This window comes from Impatiens glandulifera, chromosome 9 (assembly GCF_907164915.1).
Source record: "Impatiens glandulifera chromosome 9, dImpGla2.1, whole genome shotgun sequence".
Lineage (NCBI taxonomy): Eukaryota > Viridiplantae > Streptophyta > Magnoliopsida > Ericales > Balsaminaceae > Impatiens > Impatiens glandulifera.
In genome coordinates this window covers 35,121,386-35,143,842 of record NC_061870.1, presented here as the reverse complement: position 1 = coordinate 35,143,842, position 22,457 = coordinate 35,121,386, and the positions used below count along the sequence as shown (strand labels likewise).

At 30.8% G+C, this 22,457-nt stretch overlaps 4 protein-coding genes across 5 annotated transcripts; 2 read left to right on the top strand and 2 right to left on the bottom strand.

Moving 5' to 3' along the window:
- Positions 1-1,117: 1,117 nt before the first annotated feature.
- Positions 1,118-2,304, bottom strand: LOC124914398 (caffeoylshikimate esterase). Its single transcript, XM_047454940.1, has 2 exons — positions 1,707-2,304; positions 1,118-1,621 (listed from the first exon to the last, which is right to left on the bottom strand). Exons 1-2 carry the CDS (start codon positions 2,226-2,228, stop codon positions 1,178-1,180), a joined length of 966 nt encoding a protein of 321 aa, XP_047310896.1. The 5' UTR covers positions 2,229-2,304; the 3' UTR covers positions 1,118-1,177.
- Positions 2,305-3,890: 1,586 nt separating this feature from the next.
- LOC124915242 lies at positions 3,891-6,910 on the bottom strand. 2 transcript variants are annotated; one of them, XM_047455925.1, is made up of 7 exons: positions 6,745-6,910; positions 5,260-5,337; positions 5,003-5,152; positions 4,852-4,925; positions 4,628-4,746; positions 4,239-4,322; positions 3,891-4,144 (listed from the first exon to the last, which is right to left on the bottom strand). In XM_047455925.1, exons 2-7 carry the CDS (start codon positions 5,264-5,266, stop codon positions 4,036-4,038), a joined length of 543 nt encoding a protein of 180 aa, XP_047311881.1. In that variant the 5' UTR covers positions 5,267-5,337; positions 6,745-6,910; the 3' UTR covers positions 3,891-4,035. The 2 variants fall into 2 exon arrangements, with proteins under 2 accessions (XP_047311881.1, XP_047311880.1); XM_047455924.1 differs by having other exon boundaries at positions 6,751-6,910.
- Positions 6,911-14,654: 7,744 nt separating this feature from the next.
- LOC124916733 (boron transporter 4-like) lies at positions 14,655-18,396 on the top strand. Its single transcript, XM_047457486.1, has 12 exons — positions 14,655-14,887; positions 15,033-15,115; positions 15,514-15,706; positions 15,823-15,961; positions 16,060-16,225; positions 16,305-16,471; positions 16,549-16,722; positions 16,800-16,895; positions 16,977-17,093; positions 17,176-17,775; positions 17,847-17,996; positions 18,081-18,396. The coding sequence occupies exons 1-12, from the start codon at positions 14,784-14,786 to the stop codon at positions 18,108-18,110; spliced, it is 2,019 nt and encodes a 672-aa protein (XP_047313442.1). The 5' UTR covers positions 14,655-14,783; the 3' UTR covers positions 18,111-18,396.
- A 432-nt stretch (positions 18,397-18,828) lies between these two features.
- Positions 18,829-21,103, top strand: LOC124914975 (cytochrome c oxidase subunit 5b-1, mitochondrial-like). Its single transcript, XM_047455611.1, has 6 exons — positions 18,829-19,089; positions 19,185-19,270; positions 19,364-19,414; positions 20,437-20,503; positions 20,585-20,664; positions 20,788-21,103. The coding sequence occupies exons 1-6, from the start codon at positions 18,936-18,938 to the stop codon at positions 20,854-20,856; spliced, it is 507 nt and encodes a 168-aa protein (XP_047311567.1). The 5' UTR covers positions 18,829-18,935; the 3' UTR covers positions 20,857-21,103.
- Positions 21,104-22,457: the final 1,354 nt, after the last annotated feature.

The following is a 22,457-nucleotide window of genomic DNA, read 5'->3' as shown; positions in this document are numbered from 1 at the left end:
ATATTATTGAAGTATTTGTTGGTATGAATTGTTGATATATAATTAATTTTATTAAATGAATGAGAAAAGATTGAGGTTAAATATGTAAAGTTAATAAATATATAGATAAGGTTAATAAGGTTAAAAAGTTAGTGTAAGAAAGGAATATTTTAAAAATGTTTTTTGAGTTTGAAAATGGGTTTTTGGATTGAAGATGAATTAGTGTTTGATGTGATGTTTCCTGCATTTTGAGTTTAAGAATGAGTTTATGAGTTGTAGATGGTCTTAAAATGATAAACTCATAACAGTATCCTAAGTTAAAGTGACACGCTACTCTTAGTTTAGTGAAATAAAACATTAATTCATGCTATCATGGTCATGAATTTGATTTTCTCATTCGAAAACATTTAAAAAATATATATTAAAAATTAAAATTTTATTTTATTTTTTAAAAATTAAATTAAAACATTATAATAATATGTTATTATACTCATGGCATTTCTTAAGAGATTTTACATTATTGATCATATAATTATCTCAATAATAAAATTATAAAGGTATTTAGTTAGATTAATTTTATATCTACAATAAAATAATTGTATAACTTATCATTTGAAAATGGTACAAACTAATAAAATCTATCACAAGAAGATATTAAAATTTGAATTTTTTTACTATTTTTCTCTTATTTTTTCAGTTAAATTTAATCTTTCACTAAATTTTAAATATTAAGTTTTAATTATTTTTTAATTTCAGTATATATTACTTAATTTTTAAAAAAAAACTTAGATTATTAATAAGTCACATTAACCAGATTTCTTGAAAGTTATTCAATTCCACTATAACTAAATAATCTATTAAAACATGAAGGGAATATGAATCAAACATCTAAGTTTTGCCCCAAATCTCCTTATATATTTCAATAAATAAAAAATGGATTAGTAGAGGTAGATTTAAACATTTGACTTTTTTTTTTATAAAAAAAATTAATCCTAAATGATTATCACATTAGTCTTCTTCCTTAAATTACCCTAGCAAGTTTTGTAAGATTGACTGAAAAAACATTAATTTGAACTCAATAATAATAAAAAACATGTAAAAACTGAGTCCGACACGAAAAACAAAAGTTAAACCAAAATAATCAAAATTTAAACTTTATTAAACAACAAATAATAATAATAATAATAAAGTTCAAAAACTAAACTTTTTTGGATCCATATTTCTCAACCCTTTCATCAATCCAAGCTCTCATATCACCAAGAACAATATTAGCACATTCATCAGGTTCTCCTTGAATCAGCGAATGATACATTCCTTCATAGATCTTCAATGTCTTGTCTTCGCTCGACGCCTTCTCATAAAGAAGCTTCGAGCTCGTCGGACACGTCACTCCGTCCGCCGTCCCATGAACAGTCAAGAACGGCGCCGTCACTCTATGAAAATTACTCTGTATGTAATCGCACATCCTCACAATCTCCCTCATTGTTCCAACCCTAGGTTTACCTGTATAACGCCGTGGATTGCTCGCAATAATCTTTAGCTTTTCCTGATCTTTAATGGCTTTTCCTACCATCTTGTTATCAGGCATTAAAGCCCAACTGTCAGCTAATCCAAACAACATTCCGTAAAAGAACAAATGCGGCTGCAGTTTATCAATATCAAGATCATGAGTCAACGACTAATTGAGGAAAACAGGGGAGGATTTTGATTAATTTAATTTAATTTACCTTTGATGGTTTCATGGGTTCAGGGATGACAAACAGAGGAGCGGAAAAGATAACCCCGGTCCATTCATCTGGGTCAGATTGGAGATACATTAGCATCGTGATTCCGCCGCCCATGGATTCGCCAAACAGAAAGGCGGGCAGGTCTTTATACGATTCGCTCTGGCGAACGCTACGGAAAAAAGACAAAGAAGTCGCCGCAATCTTATCCATATCACCCATATAGCATCTGATTCCGTCGGATCTGCCGTGACCCAGTAGATCGGCGGCGTAAACGGCGTATCCCCAATTGGCGTAGGTGATACAGATCTTTTGAAATAGCCAACCCGTATCAGAACCGTAGCCGTGGGACATGAAGACTGTTCCTTTGACGGGTGAAGAATCCTGAACAGGAATGAAAGATTGGGTGAAGAGTTTTCCGTTTGGTGTTTCGAAGTAGGATTTGGTGTTTTGTACTCCTTGGGAGGCGTAGAATTCATCCTCCGGCATGTCTCCCCAGTAATTGGGAGGCGGCGAGTCGGTCATTTTGGGTCGCCGGCGGTGAGTTTTTCCGGCGGTTAAGAGTTGGAGGAAAGAGACGAGTGGTAGTAGGTGAAGAGGAAATGTGGTTTTATGGTGGTTGGGGGATAGGTGTAGGTGGGAGGGAGTTGGTGAGGTTGGTGGGTCCTACCATTTTGAGTCTCGTTTGACGTCTCTACATAAAAGAACAAATTGATTTTTTTATTTTTTTTCCTTTTTTTAACTTTAATTTGTGAATATTATATTTATTTTTAATTAACTTTTAAAAAGAAGATTACAAATTAAGTATAAACTTTAATATTTAAATATAAAAAATAACATTAAATAATAAAGACAATTTGAATTCAGTAAATGGATATGGAATAATGGAAGTAAATCGACTAAAAATTAATTATAAGATCTAAAATTGTCTCATTTAACTTCGGTTAAAAAAACAAAGTTAATTTTATTTTAATCTATATATTTATTAATTAAATATTAATTTTTTTCCACTTTTTATTTATTAATTATTTAATTTTTTCTCTATTTTTTTTATTAATTAATTTTTTCTCTATTTTTTTTATTAATTAATTTTTCTCTCTATCTATTTTTCGTTGGTCCTATCCTATATCAGCAAAGATTATTTTAAAGAGGTAATACTGAATATTAAAATAACTCATCTCTTAAAAATAAAATAATAAATAAATAAAACAAAATTTGAATATTATTTTATCCAACAAAAGAAAAGAGTGATAATCAAGATTATAAAAAATATTATAAAATATAAAAAATAAAATCTTCACACAAATATTATATAGAAAAAGAGAAAAAGGGAGATAAATTAATTAATTAATAAATATAAAAAAATCAATTAATTAATAAAAAGAAAAGAAAATTAATATTTAATTAATAAATAAATATAAAAAAGAATTAACTTTTCTTCGTCTTCTAAATAAATTTTAAAAAAAAGTAACTATTGGACAAGTAATTCTCTCTAATTACATAGGTTGAACCCAAAACAACTTTGACTGAGAAAGAGAGACTAAATGAGAAAAAAAAATTAATATTAGTCTAAGTACAAGTATTTACGTTTAAAGAGTTTTTTTTTCTTATTTATTAATATTTAATAACACAAAAAAATATCAAATTCTTCCCCCCATTAAGCTTTCTTGAGCTCGTAGTAAAGAGATCTAAACGTGCCGAACTCAAGCAATTTGAGCCTAACTAAATACATAGCACTAATATAAAAGCTAATAGAATATATTAAAAAGTACAAACTGTTTATGGACTAGTTTGAATGATACAATGTATAAAAACTACAGTTTTTTTGAAAATAGAATATGAAATAGTCCAAATCAGTGTATGGGCCAGCACTTGGGTGCAATTAGTTCTACCCAATACGGCCCACTCCCAATTTCTGTTGATCTTGAAAATGGAGTACATTTGCCCTTGCCCCTTTGATAAAACCTGTTCAATTTTATCTTTGCATTTATATCATTCAATTTTGTTGTTTCTTACCATCATAAATTCAACATAATATACATATTCTTTTGGATCAAGAACTTTGTATCCATGTGTTCCCAAATCAATGATGATAGTCTCAACTCTCAATTATGAGAGGGGAATTGGAATGATAATCGAAGAACCCTTTTCACCAATGACAATGGTGAGTCATAAAATTTTGAAAGGTAAAATTAAATCAATATTATTTATTGAGTTTCAATTCTTTTCTTAAAAAAGAAAGAATTTCAATTCCATCTAATGAGACATTGTACTTCCCAACACCCTTTTTTTTTCATTTTAATGAATCAGAAGTTGATCCAACAACAAGAATTTACCAAAACCACCATCTTTTGGTGGTTGTAGTTGGAGATGCAACATGGGGTTGTTCATCATCCTTCTTTCTATTTGTGATGCCATCTTTTAATGCTTCTAATCTCTTCCTGTTTCAATATTAAAATCTTCATCAATATAAAACATATTCTCAATATTGACAATGAGAAAAAAAAATAACAAATAGAGAATGAACATTCAAACTTTGAATCTGTAAGGCGACCATGCAAACTCCATCTCTGACGAAATCCATCCATTCCACCGACTCCGCTTGCCAGAATTAATCGTCTATAATATAAAGTGAAACTATTAAAATCTAAATAAAACAACCAGCATGACAGCATATCGTCTAATATAAGCAAATTCAACAATATGAAATCACAATTAATGGTGTGAAAAGGGTGTTGTGAAGCATTGGATTTTGTTCTTCTTTAATCACTAATACAAAAGATGGAAATAGTGAATATATCCCAGAATTCAATCTCTTTGCCATTGGATTTTGTTCTTCTCAAAATAATAAAAAAAAATTCTCAAAAAAAATTCAACCTCTATCCAAATAATAATTTGGTTACTTTCATGCATGATGAACTAACCTCTCCAATGAAGTAACTTCAGATTCAAGTTGAGTAGCTCTTGCATTTGCCTCTTCTAATGGCATCGATGACCCCAATTTCAGCTCACTATCTTGAAGTCGTTGCCTTAGTACTTTATCCTTTGTCCATGAATGAAGAAAGAAAAATGAACACATCAGACCAAAATGTTATAGGATTCAACTCGAAATAGATTGCAGAAGTAAAGACAATGAAAATTGTCCCACCCTTCTCTCTGCACATTCTCGATAGAGAACTATCTCATCCTGGCAGAAAGGTTCAATGTCATTGATTTGCAAGCCTATACATTGAAGAAGAAAAGGAGATTCTTTTAATAAATAAAAGATAGTGAACAAAAACAATGTAATTAATACTTACACAAGAATAAATTCCTCAGAATTCCGTCACATAGATCAACATCCTTGAGCACATATGAGGCAATTTCTGGCGGAATTATTGGAGATGGTGGCCCCATCATGAGGTCATCACCAACTAAAATAGTTTCCTCCATTGTTGGTTGCGCATCGACTATATGAAAAGGAAAAGATTTAGTATTCAAACTTGTTTCAATTCTTCTATACATTTTCTAGATGATGTTTGTGACTAGGAGAATAACACTGATCTGTGTGACATACCATCCATGATTGCTTTTGAATGCTTTGACTGAACACTGCTGCTCTATGCTGCACTTGGATGGAAGAACAATCCCGAAACTGCAAGCAATCAACAGATGAGTTACAAATTTATAATTGGTATGTGTGTCAAAAATCAAATCATCTATTAAATAATCTGGATTATGATCCAAAATACAACCTAATCATGGTTGAGAAACAAATTCTCTTTATCAAATGAAGTAAAAATTGTGATTGTGACAACGATTGTAATAAAATACTAGTATCCACATAAGCTCAAAGATTTTAAAAAGATACATCACAGCATATAATAAAATGGACGGACATGCATGTTTCTGTCTCTACCAGATAGATGAGATGGAAAAGAAGAGAGCGTACAAAGGAGAAAGACAAAGTCACGAGGAAAGACTGGTCTGCCTACTTACCCTTCCTCCGGGTGAGAAAAAAGCAGACTCAAATTAACATCTGATAAGCCTAGTTGATAACCTATTTTATGGTAGAAAAGCATATCAAATAAAAAGGGCTAAAAACTATGTTTGAACTTGAAGTAGCAGTTATATACATTTTACTACGTAAATCGATAATTTCATTTGGTTATCTCCATTTCGGAGTTGTTGATGTTTTTATATTGATTGATCATAACAGAAAAGTTCTGTTTTAATTTTATAAGCTTCCTTCCTTTCAATCTGAAAATTTGCTACTGGTGTAGAGTTAGTTTGTTAGAATGGATTTTTCATCAAGTCTGTTCAAATCAGGACCCAATGTTTAGTTTTGTTCTACAGTCCCTTTAAATTTGAGAAAAGTTCAAACACTGTGATTACATCCCATTTTTATTCTACCTTCCAACATTGCTTATAACTTTGTCTTATTTGGAACTTTTCTCGTGCTTAGGTCCCAAATCTCAAGAGATCATCTTGAGTTTGCCTAATGCTGGAATTGGGCTCCAAATTTACTGTTGATCTGATGGTGCAATCAAGTATAAAAGTTTATGAGACATTCACTAATATCGTTTTTCTTAGACCAGAGGTTTTTTTTTTGCTTGGAAAAGGCTAGCACAACATCTCATTGTCATAACCTCTAATTCAATCAATGTGCTTCATTTCCTGATTCTTCTTTCTCTCTTCCTATCACTTCCTCTTACACTCTTCATTATTTCCTCTATGAGCTGATTAGTGTTCTAATAGCTGGACTGGTCATGCTGATTGAGCTGCCCTAGTCTCCTAAATGGATGTGTACTCTCCAATACTATCATTTACTTCCTCAAACCTAACTAAATTATCATTCTTTGTCATAGTACCTATAATAAAAACAAATTTCTTTCTTTTCTAACATACACATGATTTGCATTTAAACACAAACTAACTTAATCAACTAAACAAGAACTAATTTAACCTAATTAAAACAACCCAATTAAACAAATCAGGTATTCAAACAAGATATAAAGCTTAAAGACACAAAATGCAAAGCATTCCACCGAAAGAGACTTACAGTTACCTCAAGATTTGATGGCGGATTAGATGTTGAAGTGGGCGGCACGGCGTGAAGGTTGGTCGATGAGGGTTCTTGTGCAATAGATGGAGGGGTCGCCGTAGTGCCGAGTCACTTGTGAACGGCAAGTTTGAAGTTGCGGTCGTCGGGATTTCAGCTGCTGTTAGAAGGCCTGTATGTTTGGGCCTGTCCTAATACCTATACTAATATATAACTTTTTGGCAGATGTGCCCCCCTTGTATTTCGGTTAGAAATATTTCATCTATTTTATACATCAAAGTAATTTGAAACTTTTGCATTTATATCTCAAATTTAATTTGTAAGACAATATATTAATCTTATTGATAAATAGTTAAAAGTTATTTAATTTATTAAATATAATTAATTGGTAATTAAAAAGACAAAATACACATGCAATTTTGCATCCATAATCCAAAGGAGTCGTTTACAAACACTTAATAACATATTGGGTTCTTGGCCCATTTACGACTCTCTCAATTTGAATGAAAAGATACTAAGATATAAGCTATTTAGGTTTGTTTAGAATTTTTTTAATTAGAGATAAATATATATATTTAATTTATTAACTAAAATAATATTTTAATAATATTACTTATATATTAATTAAATAAATAATGAAAATTTATATATTTAAAATAAAATAGTTTATTATTATCATTAATTATAAAAAAAAATTGGACATATTTTGATAATTAAATATTTTCAAATTAATTTTTTTAATTATGGTATAACATTCTTTTGTCTTGATTTTAATTTGATTTATCTTATATTTTTGAATTTGGTAAATTTAATCAACTTTATTTTTTAAGAATTAAATATTTTTAGAATTAATTTCATTTAACATGTTTTTGTCAAAATTGTATATCTACCCAAATATTTTTTTAAAATTTTGCATCTTAATTTGAATGAGAGTGGTAATATTTTAAAACAAAATGTACTCTTTTTTATTTTCAAAGTTACAATAAAAAAATGTTAATTTAAGTATTACTATTATTTTGATATATTAAATAATATTTTTGAAAAGTTAATCCAAAAAATAAGAATATATATATTTAAATTAAAAATAAAATTTTGTTTGGTAAAATATCTCTATCTCGCCCAATTATAATATAAGTACTAAATGTAAAAAAAACAAAATACTAAAAGAAAATTCAATTTTTCCATAATTCCAAATCCATCTCCACATGATAAATTCTATGAGGCGTGATACGGGAAACGAAACTGGGGGAACGAATCCCTCAGCGAATCCCAGTGGCAGGACACGTAGGTTAAAAAATAATATTTTTTTTTGTTTTTTTTCCACGTAGGATAATTCCCCCTCATTTTAAACCCTCTCATTTCCTCTTAAACTTTATCTCTCTTCAATCTATCTCCTCTCAAAGTTCAAACGGCAACAACCTCTCATCTCCGCTCAAAGCTCAAACTGTCTTTCATCTCCGCTAAAACTCTCCCTCTCTTCAATCTATCTCCGCTCAAACCCTAACTCTAAGTATCTACTGCTATTCAAACAAAATCCACTAAAACCCTAATCCTAAGTATCTGCTGATCTTCAAACGAAATCTACTCGAACACTAATCCTAAATATTTGCTGCTCTTCAAACGGTATCCGCTTATCTGCTTCTTTTATTCAACTTCTTTTTCAAACGTTAATCAACTTCTTCTTCTTAAAACGTTATTCAACTTCTTCTTCTCCTATCTATAAAATGTTTTGTTACTAATTAGCATTTGGTTATTGTTACAGTAAGTATGTCAACAATGACAGAGAACAGTAAGACTTTAGGTAAAAGGAAATCTTCAGATAGAGATGAAAGGTAATATGAACTTATCGTTGTTGTACTGTTTTCATATATTATGTTGTCCATTGTTGATAAATATTAAGCTTAAGCTGTTAATATTTTGTTGTATTGTGTGTTAGACTATGTTGTCATGTGTTTTTAGTTATGTTGTCCTGTGTTTTTAGTTATGTTGTCCTGTCGATTACAATAATAGTGTCTTCTTTTTTATTTTGCAGAAAATTTAGTGGGGTGGTATATAACAGGAAGATTATCAAGAAGAATGTTGCTCCCTCTGACCCCCTACTAGTGCTTGCGAAGGCTGCTTCTAAATCCAAGACCACAACTCCATCAAAAACAATACAACCTGAGCCTAAGAATTATCGGATGAACTTAACATACAAGACCATAAAGTTGTATGAAACCAAATTATCCGAAACATTAATGTAATGGTTTCATGTTAGTAGAATTAAAACATTTACTTGTTGTGAAGCAACAATTTGTACTTAACGCTTTAATGTGAAACAACAAATCGTACTTAACAATTATTTGTTGTAGAAATACAATATTTATGTACTCAGGACAACATAATAATAAACACATGACAACATATTACAAAATAAAGTACAACATGGTATAAGACACGGGACAACATAGTATTGGACAAATGACGACATAATTTTCGACACTAACGACATCCCAACCTTTGGAATTTTGTCTTCGGTACATTGTGATGGTGCTTCATCCATAGGGCTACACAAGAATACAAAAAAGAGAAATCAACACAAAGAATACATGACAATACATTAACAACTTATTACAGTAATACCGGACAACATATTGGATAAAACACATGAAAATATAGTTTAAAACACGGAACAACATATTACAATAATACAACTGACAATAGAATATTAACATTTCGAGTAACTTAAATATTTACAACACATGACACCAGTGTATAAAAATACAGGACAACTTAGTTTAGGACACGAGACATCATAGTTTAAGACACTGGACAACATAAAACAAAACAGAGGACAACACAAAACAACAAAAATATTAAAAATTTTACTCAGGTTTTTAAAAGATGTCGGGACCACATCCGAATCATAGATGTTGGTGAATATTTGGTAACCGCTCTTCAAGTCTTTACGCCAACAGTCCAATATATAATATGCTGGCAGCTGGTTCACTTTCATTCTATTCAAAACAGCCAATATATGCCTACATGGTGATGATGGTTCATCCATAGGGCTACATAAGACAAAAAAGAGAAATCAGCACAAATAATACATGACAACACATGAACAACATATTACAGTAATACATGACAACATATTTAATAAAATGCAGGAAGACATATTGGATAAAACGCATTAAAACGAAAAAAAATAGTTTAAAACACGGAACAACATATTACAATAACACAAATGACATCAGAATATTAACATTTAGAGCAACTTCAATATTTACACGGGACAACATAGTTTAAGACACGGGACATCATAGTTTAAGACACGGGACAACATAGAACAAAACAGAGGACAACACAAACCAACAAAAATATTAACAGTTTTATACAGGTTCTTGAAAATAACAAAAATATTAACAGTTTTATACAGGTTCTAGCTACATATTTGTTCCTACACATAACAATCACATAACAACAAAAAAATGTGAATCCAAGAAACAAACAGAAGAACAATAAAACAAAGAAAAAAGTAAGCTATGATGGCAGAGAAGATATACCATTAGAAGAAGAAGCTAATCGGACAGTCGGACAGTGACGAAGACGAATCTAAATAAAACGCAAGGAGAAGACGACGAGGATGAAGAAGAAACTAAAGAACGGAAGGACGACGAGGATGAAGACGCAATAACAGTAAGAAGTTAAACGACGAGGATGAAGACGAATCTAAAGAATGTAAGGAGAAGAAGCTAGACGACGCGAATGAAGACGAATCTAAAGAATGGAATGAGAAGATGATAAACAGCGTGCCGATGGTGAAGAAAATGGAAAAAGAAGAATAAGGAGGGTTTTGTTTGATGAGCGGGAAATGATCTGAGGGTTTGCTAGAGAGGAGATGTAATTTTTTTCTCTTTCCTCCGTGGCATGCCAGGTGGCTTCGCTCCCCATTTCGTTCCCCCAATTCGTTCTCTATATCATTTCCCAAATTCTATACATATCGGACCACAGGTAAGGCCAACTGCCTAGGCCCCGTCTAGTGTCACCCCCTCTCTTGCCACTTTAAAACCAATTTTATTTGTGTGTTTTTAAATAAACTAAGATTATAATAAATATTAAAAGTAGTATTTAGTTAAAGAGAAATATTTTATCTTTATTATCAAATTAAATAAGTGCGGTATAAATGTCTTGTATAAGTGTATAAGGGAAGATTTCTCTTAATTAATATAATTCAGCTTGTTCTTTATCTAAAACGTTTTAAGTTGAAGTAGATGTCAGGATTATGTGGTCATTTTTTATTCGAACATAAATAATAATAATTAGTAAATCCTAAAATCGTTATATTATTATACTAATATTTTAATAAATTAAATAACTGAAATTTAACAATTAAAATTATAAATAATTATAAACAAGTTTGAATAAAAACAATAAAAATAATAACCAAATTATTTTTTCTCTCGCCATCCATCGTTCTACTATTATACTAATTATTTCAACAAAATAAATGACTGAAACTGAACCGTTAAAAACATAAAAAATGATTAACACAAGTTTACATAAAAAGTGATAAAAAACAAGTAATTTAATAAAATAAGAAATATCTATTTTTCATTAGTAAATCATTTGTCTACCCTAAACAATATTTTAAAATGAGGCTCCAACTTGCACAATGTTTTCAAATAAGGGATTTATTTTTGTTATCCCAATTTAATGTTTGACAAAAATGAATAAATGCAACTTGTTATTTTATAAATTTATTTAAAACTAGTTGAAAGTGAGTATTTGTAGTTTGTGAATTAACAACTTGCACTTGATAGCAAATATTGAATTGGCTATGAAGAAAAATCAATTACTGGTAAAAATGATTATGACCATTCAATGTGGGATCCAACCAAAATCACTTTAATATTGCATGCCACAAATTTCTCTTCTATGACTTGTGGTGTTTTAGTTCTTATATTCTATGAGGATTTTTTTTTTTTTTAATTAACTTGAAAAGTTTAATATTTATGATATTTTTTTTATAGTAATACTAATGAGTCTGTTTTGAAGAGTGTGGATTTGAAACTGGAATTAACATTTAAATTTAAATTTTACAAGAATTCACATTAAATTAAAATTCATTAATTTTGTAATTTATTTACAATTCCAATGTTTCAACAAAATACAATAAAAAAATTACACATATATTATATATATTATTAAAATATTTGTTTGACATAATTTATTAAGATAACTCAAGTATCTATAAAAAAAAAATTTGTGTAAAGGTCTATTCTCATAAAGAAAAAAAATATTAGTTCGATATATTAATTTATTAAATAAAAAAATATCGGTACAACGTGTTCTTTCAAATTCATAAAAACAAAATATTGGTCATATTTAACTTTTTAAATTAAAAAAAAAAATTTGTTCGAAAGGTTAAATTACTAAATTTAAATAAAAAATATCAGTTCGACATTTTAATTTTCTAAATTCAAACAAATAAGTATTGATTTAACACGTTGCGTTGTAAATGATAAAATAATAATATATTTTTGCTTATAAAACATATAAAAAAATGAATTAAAATTTCGAACTAAAAAGAGAATTGAGAATTATAAAAACGAATTTCATTGAAATTCTAATCCTTAATCTTAAATGCTCTATCAAACTTATAAACTCAAATTAAATTTATAATTCAAGTTTTATAGCTACCAAACACACATTTGTATAAATTAAATTCTAATAATAATATAGGGTTGCTTACCTAGTATAGATTATATTCTTATAAATTATTTGAATTTAGTTAGAAAATGGCAATAAATTATTATTATATCGTGAGAAAATTATAGACTAATTATAGTGTTTTATTGGATTTTGCCTTCACTTCTTGTAAAATTATTAAACTAATTTGTAATTTATTAACAAACAATTGGGAGAGTTATGTCCATTAAATTGTTTAAATAACATTTTTTTTGTATTCATTTAAGAAAAAAAGTATTAATATATAATAAAAATAATATTTTGTTTGAATATTTTAATTGTTTACTTAAATCATCTTATTAATATAATAATAAATTGTAATTATTTAAGAATTTTCAAATAAGACAACCACATGTCCACCACAACCATGCTAGCTATATATTGTTTGCTCATAAATTGATGATAGAATTAAATTATTGACCAATATTACCTTAAAACTAGTCCATGCCACAAATTTCTCCAAAGTGACTTGTATTTGTCGGCTTATTATTTTATATGAAGAAATTTCTATTATATTTATTTGACTTTAAGTTTTGATACTATGAATTTATGATTCAATAAATTTCCTTTATTACCTAGACTTTGTTTTGCCTTCATAGCCAAGTCAATGTTTGCTACTAGCTAGCAAGTGAAACTGCAAGTGGATTCACAAATTATAAATACATCCCCATCTTCATTTTTAACTTGTTATATTGATTTCATTTTAAATATTTTAAATACAAAATAACGAGTTATTATACTTATTTAGTGTTGTCAAATATCAGCCATTAAAACAACATATCCCTAGCTTGTTTGAAAATTGACCTCATACAAGTCTGAGCCCATATTTATTGTTTCAACCTGCCATTTATGGAGCCAAGACACTGTTTAACTTTAATATATATGCATTTAATTTGAACAACCATGTTACCATTTCCAAGGTCAATTTGCATGTCCATGCCCTCATTTTAATTGGAACTTTGTTTTGGTGAACTTGTATTCTAGGTTTTTCTTATGTATTGTGTTTGACCTTTTGTTTTAATGCTTAAAGAAATATATCTCAGTAAATGCATAACTTCCATTAGCTCATTTGTTTAGAATTTGTTTGATTTAGGATTATTTAGAAATAATAAGATTATTTCAAATAATATTGTTTAATACAAATTACATTCTCATTTATAAGGTCTTAATTAGTAAAAACCAAGACTTTGATTTTTGTTTTTATTGGAGCTAACTTTTAAAATTTTATTATAAAAATAATAATTATTTAGTATAATATATCTATGTATACGGGGGATGATTTGAGTCTTGTTTGATTATGAAAAAAAAACTTATTTGAGTATTTGATAAAAATATTCTGATTATATACTATTATTTTAAAATATTATAAAAAACATAATTCTTTAATATTTTTATTAATAATTAATAAATTACAAAATAATTATTTAAAAAATATTAAACAACATGTTCTTACATAAATTCAGATAATCAACACATTAATCATTTAAATATTCAATTGAATCAAATAAATTACTAAAACATATAATTCATTTTAATCTCTTAAAATCTCAAGGTAAGTAATAAGTATGAAAGGAGGTTGAATCTCATGTGAAACGGCCAACAAGCGACTCACTACATCCGACCGATAATCACGTAATCTGATGGTCCACATTTCATGCAAATTCCATATGCCAGCTGTTGTCCTTTGAGATCTTCGCTGACATGGCAGGAATGAAAGGACGGCAAATGGCCCGTTTCAGTTATTCTGTTATTTATATCATATTTTCATCTTAATATATATATATATATATATATATTTTTTTTTTTTAAATATTAAAGATATTTTCATATTTTATGGATGTTTTAAAATTTGAATTATATATGTATAGACATTATTTTTAAAACTTATATTGAATAATTTGTGAACTTAATTTATTCTATATTTTGGTTATACATTATAATCTTAGTCAATGTACAGACAATATTTATAGAATCTTCTTTCTGAAAAAATAAAATTTAAAAGCAATTAATATAAATTGAATTTATAGACAAATATCTGATCATAATTCTGTATTATTTATAGTAAATAAAATATCTATAATATTACACATTAATATTAATTAGTAAGCTGGCTAGCTGCCACAGGCCCACATCTTGAAAGAGTACATACAGTCTTTGTAAGAAACTCCGAACCGTCTCTTACGAGCGCTTATACTGGAGAGGAAATCATATATGTATAAGGAGAGGCCATTACTATCTCTCTCTTTCTCTCTCTCTCTCTCTCCTCTCTTTCTCTTCTCAGTTCTTACGCTGTGCCGCTGTAGAGGACAATGGAGCATATAAGAGCTCCAATGAAGGGAGTCGCTAACGATTTCCGTGGAAGAATTGCATGCTACAAACAAGATTGGATATCAGGAATTTCATCGGGCCTCGGGTACACATTTTTGAATGATTCATCTTATATTTTCAATATTAAGATCTGAAAACGTTACAGATATTGAATTACTTAAGTTTCAGATTATAGCATTGGATGTATATCGCTGATATTGTTATTTGGATTCGATTTTACTGTGTCGCAGGATATTGGCTCCGACTGCATACATCTTCTTCGCTTCTGCTCTTCCTGTTATTGCTTTCGGAGAACAATTGAATCGAGATACAGGTGTGTTTTAGTTTTTAATTTCATTATTGTTATGATTATAACCGATTGGAAAATCATGAATAGATATTTCTAAGATCTCTAACTTTGAAGTTTTTTATGTTAATTTCTCTTCTCTTTCAAACAATGAATTGGAACACATTCCGTGATTATTTTTATTTATTTTTTCTAGTTCTGCATGTGGAAAATTATTTTGTCTTCTTTCAAAATAAGAATAATCAAAGAACTATTCATGAAATTGGATTGGTTTTTAGTAATTTGATTCAATTTTTTTTTGTCTTCTTCATGGAATAAGTTCATTCTCTTGTAGAATTTTGATTACTATGAAATTAATTAATACTCTAAGTGGTAATTTCAATATTTTAATATCAGAATCTGATTAATTTAGCATTGGTTTATAGATGGGAGCTTGAGTACGGTAGAGACATTAGCTTCAACTGCTTTATGTGGTATCATACACTCTATAGTTGGTGGACAGCCTCTTCTAATACTTGGAGTTGCAGAGCCCACAGTTATTATGTACAATTATCTCTACAACTTTGCCAAAGGAAGAGATGCTTTGGGGAAGGAACTTTTCCTTGCTTGGGCTGGATGGTATACAACGACAAAAATCCCACCTACTCCTTTTCTTTACTTTCTTAAGGGAAGCAAAAAGAACCATACAAAAGAAATTCTCACATATTTGACAAGGGACATGTTTGTTTCCACAGGGTTTGTGTGTGGACATCTCTAATGCTGTTCCTTCTTGCCATCTTCAATGCCTGCACTATAATCAACAGATTCACAAGGATTGCAGGAGAAACGTTTGGAATGCTGATTGCTGCTCTTTTCATTCAACAGGCTGTCAGGGTATGATAATTATGGGTTTTTAGTTGATTCGTGTGACTGACTGAATATTCATATTTCATTAGTACAACTCTATAATAAGAAAATCTTTATAATTACAGGGCATGTTAGGTGAATTTGGAACTCCGGAACATGAAAACCCGCGACAGGAAAAGTACCAGTTCCAGTGGCGCTATGTGAATGGACTATTGGGCGTAATATTTTCTTTTGGACTTCTTTTCTCCTCGTTGAAGAGTAGAAGTGCAAGGTCATGGAAATACGGGACAGGTTCTTAAACAAACTATGAGATGATTTATTATTCTTTGTTTGGTAGACATTTAAAATATTTAATCATAAATATGTACAGGTTCTTTGAGAGGCTTCATTGCGGACTACGGTGTGCCTCTCATGGTCTTGGTGTGGAGTGGACTTTCTTTCAGTATTGGAAATAGTGTCCCATCTGGAGTTCCAAGAAGAATTTCTAGCCCTCTCCCTTGGGAGGCAGCATCTTTAACCCATTGGACTGTCATCAAGGTATAGTAAAGTGTATTCAAATGACTTTCATGGATTTGTATAATGTTTTCATCTTTAAATTTGAATATAAATTACAGGACATGGCAAAAGTTGAACCTGCTTACATATTTGGAGCCATAATTCCAGCTCTAATGGTAGCAGGGCTATACTTCTTTGATCATAGTGTGGCTTCACAATTGGCACAACAAAAAGAATTCAATCTTGTCAAGCCTGCGGCTTACCATTACGATATCCTGTTGTTGGGATTCATGGTATGCATTTTATTCGCTTGGGAGAGTTTTTTTTGGAATGAATTTATAATATATGTAATTTGGGTATTTGTCATTAGACTTTACTCTGTGGATTACTTGGGCTTCCTCCAGCAAATGGCGTCCTTCCTCAATCTCCAATGCACACAAAGAGTTTGTCTGTTCTAAAACGGCGGGTATGTTGTATAAGATGATGATGATGAAAAGAAAGAAAGATTTATTTATAAATTCATTCATATGATGAACATGCAATGCAGCTAATTCGAAAGAAGATGGTTCAAAGTGCTAAAGAAAGCATGAAGCAAAATGCAAGCAGTTCGGAAATCTATGGAAATATGGAAGCCGTGTTTGTGGAAATCGACAAAACACCAGTGGTGAGTTTCCTCTGTTTAATTTAATTTCCTTTATGATACACCTTGTCAAAACTAACTAACGAAATTTGATTTTCTTCGTCAGCATAAGGCAGTGGCAGAGTTGAAGGAACTAAAGGATGCAGTGATGAATGAAAATACAGATGGAAAGAATAATGAAGACGGTTTTGACCCAGAGAAGCACATGGACTCATACTTACCTGTTCGTGTTAATGAGCAGAGAGTGAGCAACCTATTACAGTCACTCTTAGTGGCAGCCTCAGTATGTGCAATGCCACTAATTAAGAAGATACCGACATCTGTTCTATGGGGATATTTCGCTTACATGGCCATCGACAGCTTACCAGGAAACCAGTTTTGGGAAAGAATACTTCTCCTATTCGTGACCCCATCTAGAAGATACAAGGTTCTAGAAGAGAATCACGCTTCCTTTGTGGAATCAGTGTCGTTTAGATACATTGCCGGTTTTACTCTGTTCCAGTTAGTATATTTTCTGTTTTGCTATGGGATAACTTGGATCCCCATAGCTGGCATATTATTTCCTTTGCCATTCTTCTTCTTAATAACCATAAGACAACACATTCTCCCGAGGATGTTCCATTCTATGTCCTTGCAAGAACTCGATGCAGCTGAGTACGAGGAAATACCCGGGGCAATCCAACACTCTCTTAGCATCTCCTTGAGAGTATGTAGTAGATTATATGCTGGTTTGTTTATCTTTTTAGCATTATTATGATCTGTTATTATTATTATCAGGATGGACAAATGACGCCTGCTTCTGGTGATGATGGTGAGGAAGAAGAAGAAGAGTTTTGTGATGCTGAAATGATGGACCATTTAACAACCAGAAGAGGGGAGTTGAGATTGAGGACGTTGAGCTTTAATGAAGATAGACATGGACAACAGGTGAGTAAATTAATTATTAAAAATGATTATTATATCTCGGTTTAATCATCAAATTTAATTAAGATGTATACTTGTTTCTTGTAGATTTATCCACAGACAAGTCACAGGCACTGAAATATTCAGAATGGCTAACTGTAACTGGCTGCAGAATAATATTGACATTAATAATGAAGGATGTGGGTTTAACAAACAATCGATCAACCCTTACCAAGTAAAGAAAAGACAAGATACGAGAGAGGATAAAGAAAGTGAGAGAGAGAGAGAGAGAGCAATTACAAACTATAAAATTTGTGTCCATGCATTATTTCTTTACATGATATATAACATGTACAAAATTCTATACACGCTGGTCCAAAATATTCAATCAATTCTTTTCAATCATATTTATTATATATTATTTCCTATTATTCTATAAACAAATTCAGATGATAAGAATGTTAAGTGGAAAATGAATGTTACAATAATGATGTCATAGAGAAAATTTAATTTTCATGTAATCATTCAGACCCCTATGGTTACATTAAAATATATATATATATATATATATAATTAATTATCTATATTTGTATATCATAATTTTAATTTTTATAAATTGATCATATCATTTGATATTTTTTTAAATATTATTTTGTATTAATTGTAATTTTTTTATTTGTAATTTATTTGAATTAAATAAAAATTTAACTCTTTATCACAAAAAAATTGGATTTTAATTGAAAGAATAAATTAGATGTCTTAAATAAATAATAACCATGTTTTAAAAACAAAGATCCTCGCATGTGTCTGTCACGTGCAACGGTGAAAGTCAATGACCTTGACGGTCAGAATCCTCGTAGTGCCATTCCGATTGCGCCTGTTCTTGGTTGAAGAAATTTTGTAAAGAGAAAAGAACGAGAGAGAAAGGGGGCAAACCTGAGATCCTACATCAATCCAGAAGCTATGTGGAGAAGAATTCCTTCAAAGGTTCGAGCCCTAGCCTCCTCTTCCCGATCTACTTCCGTTCTCAGCCGCTACGCCGTAGCCAATGCATCTTCTCCGTCGCGTCTTTCTCCACCTATCTCTATCATTTCTCGCTCTTTCAGCCCCGATCTCGGTACCCTTTTTCTCATTTTATGTATTCAGTTTGGGGATTTGTCTGGTATCGGATCTGATACTAAATTGTGCTCGCTCGCTCGAATTTTGCTGCAGGAACTGCTCCGCTGAAGAGGAAAGTCGAAGATGTGATGCCTATTGCTACCGGACACGAGCGGGAAGAGCTGCAAGCTGAGTTGGAAGTATAAAACATAATTGTCATTTCCAGTTTATTTGAATTCCAGTCTACAACATGTTGTTGACGGAAAAGTATTTTATGGTTTTCTTGTTTCTAGGGGCGTCAGGTTCTGGATATCGACTATCCTTCTGGTCCTTTTGGAACACAGGTTAGTTTGGATTTCATCATTTTCTATGATGTTTCTACTTGGCTCATATGATCATCATTGTTAGGTTGTGATTTATGTTTGAACTATTTGTGTTAACAAAGTTTCTGTTGTTCAATGAATAATTCTGTTTTTATGTATCTCCTCTATAAGCTGAATTATGTCCTGTAAATGTCTCAAATTCTGCAACTGTGATATAATGAGGATATTATACATTTCGGCACATATTTGGTTACATACTCTTATCACCCTGTTGTGTCCCAACCTGAGATTGAGACTCAAGCTGGACGAGATATGAATAGTAACTAGATTCAATCATGAGTTTAAGGAGAGATTGAGGGAAGAAGGAGATAGACTCGGATAGGAAGAAGAGAAAAACTGAAGGACAATACCACTTTGGGAGAAACAGATTTGGTTTACACCACAATAGCCTATATATATATATATATTTATTGCTGTGTTGGTTATATACAACTCAACTCAGCCTCACTTCTTTCCTCGTTCTAGATTCTTCTAAATTGAGTTTTAACTTTTAAGCCACATGGAGCCATCTCAGCTTAGTCATGACACTCCCTTCCCATTTTATAAGATCGTTTTGTGTTTTGTGTAACTTTTAAGAAGGGGTGCATTAAATCATTTGGACTAACCCACAAGGGTAGTTCAAGTGGCAAGGGTTTTACTTAAGAAACTATAAGTTTCAGGTTCGTTTTCCACTATGAATTCTCTGATTTAAAGGGGTAATGACTGTGGGGATCATACCAGCCACCCCTGGAAATAAACTCGGGTCAACAAAATTAAATAAAATATATCATTTGGACCAAATTACCTAAACAACAATCAAAACTCCAATGTATTAATTTTGCGAGCCCTATGATTATGAAGGGTGGCTTAGAGATTGTTTTGTTGAAAAGGTATTGTAATGACCCATAATGATTTGTACATTGATTAAACTGGTGGAAGAGAGTATTTGAAATGTAAATTATACCAAATAACATCTGCCTTTGTTTCCTTTACATCTATGGCAGGAAGCCCCTTCTATCATAAAATCCTACTACGATAGAAGAATTGTTGGATGCCCCGGAGGTGAAGACGGTGAGAGTCACACTTTTCATTTTTTCTATAATAGTTGTCACATTCTATATATTTCTATAACCTTGTCCTTCCTCTAAACAGAAGATGAGCATGATGTTGTTTGGTTCTGGCTAGAGAAGGGAAAGACACACGAATGTCCTGTCTGCACTCAGAACTTTGCGGTGATTCTTATCTTCTTTACTTTCCCATTTCTATGCAACAAACATTTAGAGTTACATAATTGCAGAGATTTTTAAACGAGAACTCAACTTTTTGTTGTTGTTTATGAATTGATGGATTTGCAGTTGGAAGTGGTGGGTCCAGGGGGGCCACCCGACGGGCATGGCGACGATGATCATGATCATCACCACTGATTTTCATCGCCTTAAGTTCTCATCTGCTTGCTTGGATTATGCCTTGTATAAAGATGTATGAGGTGATAATCAGTAAATCAGCGAATTCAGAATTCTAAGATTCTCCTTTTTTGGCCGAAGTTGCTATGGCAACAGTTAACTGAATAATATATTTGTTCGTCTATTTGGCGAATATGATTTTGCATAAATTTCCCTGCAAAGTGCAAACAATAATACTGATAATGGACAAAGCTTTTGTTCTTCCTCATTTGCAGTTTTGATGGTTCAATTGGCAAGTTTGTGGTGGTCCAAAATCCAAATACAACTTTAATTGGTAGTTTAAACTTCAAATCTAGTAATGTCAAATATATAAGATAACCTTTTTTAACTTTAAATAATCAATTTCTAAATGGATGGAACCAATTCTATTCCATTGCCTTATGTATGAACATATGGTATTGAAATAACATATTGAGATAAAATATAATGTAAAGTGTCAAAATTCCTTTGATGCTACGACACACTTTATTTCATTCATATGTTAATGGGTTCACATGATAAATTAATGACGGTGGAAATAGGTTTAAGAATCAAATGTTTCTGTCATTTCTTAATTTGTGTGAATACAATGTTTGTGGGGACTAAGTTAGAGTTGACAAACAAAAAGAACTTCCTCTCTCGTCTGTTTACAATTTAATAAGTGAAAATGACTCCTCAAAATGGAATATAAATAAACCACTAATGTCCCATCTTAACCCACTTTTGTTTTGTCATTTTCTTCAAATTATTAGTCAACTAAGTTTATATTTTCATTCTTTTATAAGAAACCCTCAAAGCATTTTGTTAATACACATGAGAATCTACAATATTCCCTACTAATTGTTTATAGGCTATTATTTTATTTAATTAAATCCTGAGTTCTAAATTGAATATTATTAGCTCCACGTCAAAATTCGTGTAATCAAAACTCATCCATTTAATTTAATGGGTAATGACATATCAACCTTGACTCGATAATAAACCTGATAAAAAAAAAATGTCGAAACAATTCATTTGATTAGAATTTAGTTATGTCAAAATACACTCCATAAACACCTATCTATTTATGAACCAAACAAACTTGTATGTACATAGTTGGAGTTGGACAAGAATGAGAAATGAACATATTAAAGCATAATGAGGTTTGATTAAGATTGTAAGTTATTTATGTAGAAAGATTCGAACTTTGTAGATAGATCATAATTGTTACAACTAGTTTGGGTTTTATCAATAAAAGGTTCATCATGTCTCTTTACAAAAAAAAAAAAAAACAAAACTGATTTGGGTTAAAAGTTAGAACCACAAATGATATCAATTTCAAATCCAATTGAGGTTTAAATTGCATTTGACACAAGTCTAGCAATTTTGAAATCCGGTGTTTTCCAGTATGAGATTAATAAATCTATCGACGAGGAGTGTTCCGATTCCCATTAGCTTTCCCTCTGTAATGAATGTCAAGGATGCAGGTTGTCGATCAAACCGGAAAATGGGGATTAGGTGAAAGTTCATCGGCTTCTATCTGATATCTCTATCACTGGAGAATTGTATGGTAATATCGAAGAAAACCCTATTTTATTACCTGT

Coding starts and splice junctions, on each gene's coding strand:
- LOC124915242 (XM_047455925.1), bottom strand. Junction 4,926..5,002: donor TCTGAGGAATTTATTCTTGT/GTAAGTATTAAT, acceptor TTCAATGTATAG/GCTTGCAAATCAATGACATT. Junction 4,145..4,238: donor GGTCGCCTTACAGATTCAAA/GTTTGAATGTTC, acceptor ATATTGAAACAG/GAAGAGATTAGAAGCATTAA.
- LOC124916733 (XM_047457486.1), top strand. CDS start 14,784: ATGGAGCATATAAGAGCTCCAATGAAGGGAGTCGCTAACGATTTCCGT. Junction 16,472..16,548: donor CCCATTGGACTGTCATCAAG/GTATAGTAAAGT, acceptor TATAAATTACAG/GACATGGCAAAAGTTGAACC. Junction 17,997..18,080: donor AAGATAGACATGGACAACAG/GTGAGTAAATTA, acceptor TGTTTCTTGTAG/ATTTATCCACAGACAAGTCA.
- LOC124914975 (XM_047455611.1), top strand. CDS start 18,936: ATGTGGAGAAGAATTCCTTCAAAGGTTCGAGCCCTAGCCTCCTCTTCC. Junction 19,415..20,436: donor CTGGTCCTTTTGGAACACAG/GTTAGTTTGGAT, acceptor CATCTATGGCAG/GAAGCCCCTTCTATCATAAA. Junction 20,665..20,787: donor TCTGCACTCAGAACTTTGCG/GTGATTCTTATC, acceptor ATGGATTTGCAG/TTGGAAGTGGTGGGTCCAGG.
- LOC124914398 (XM_047454940.1), bottom strand. CDS start 2,228: ATGACCGACTCGCCGCCTCCCAATTACTGGGGAGACATGCCGGAGGAT. Junction 1,622..1,706: donor AACCCATGAAACCATCAAAG/GTAAATTAAATT, acceptor GATAAACTGCAG/CCGCATTTGTTCTTTTACGG.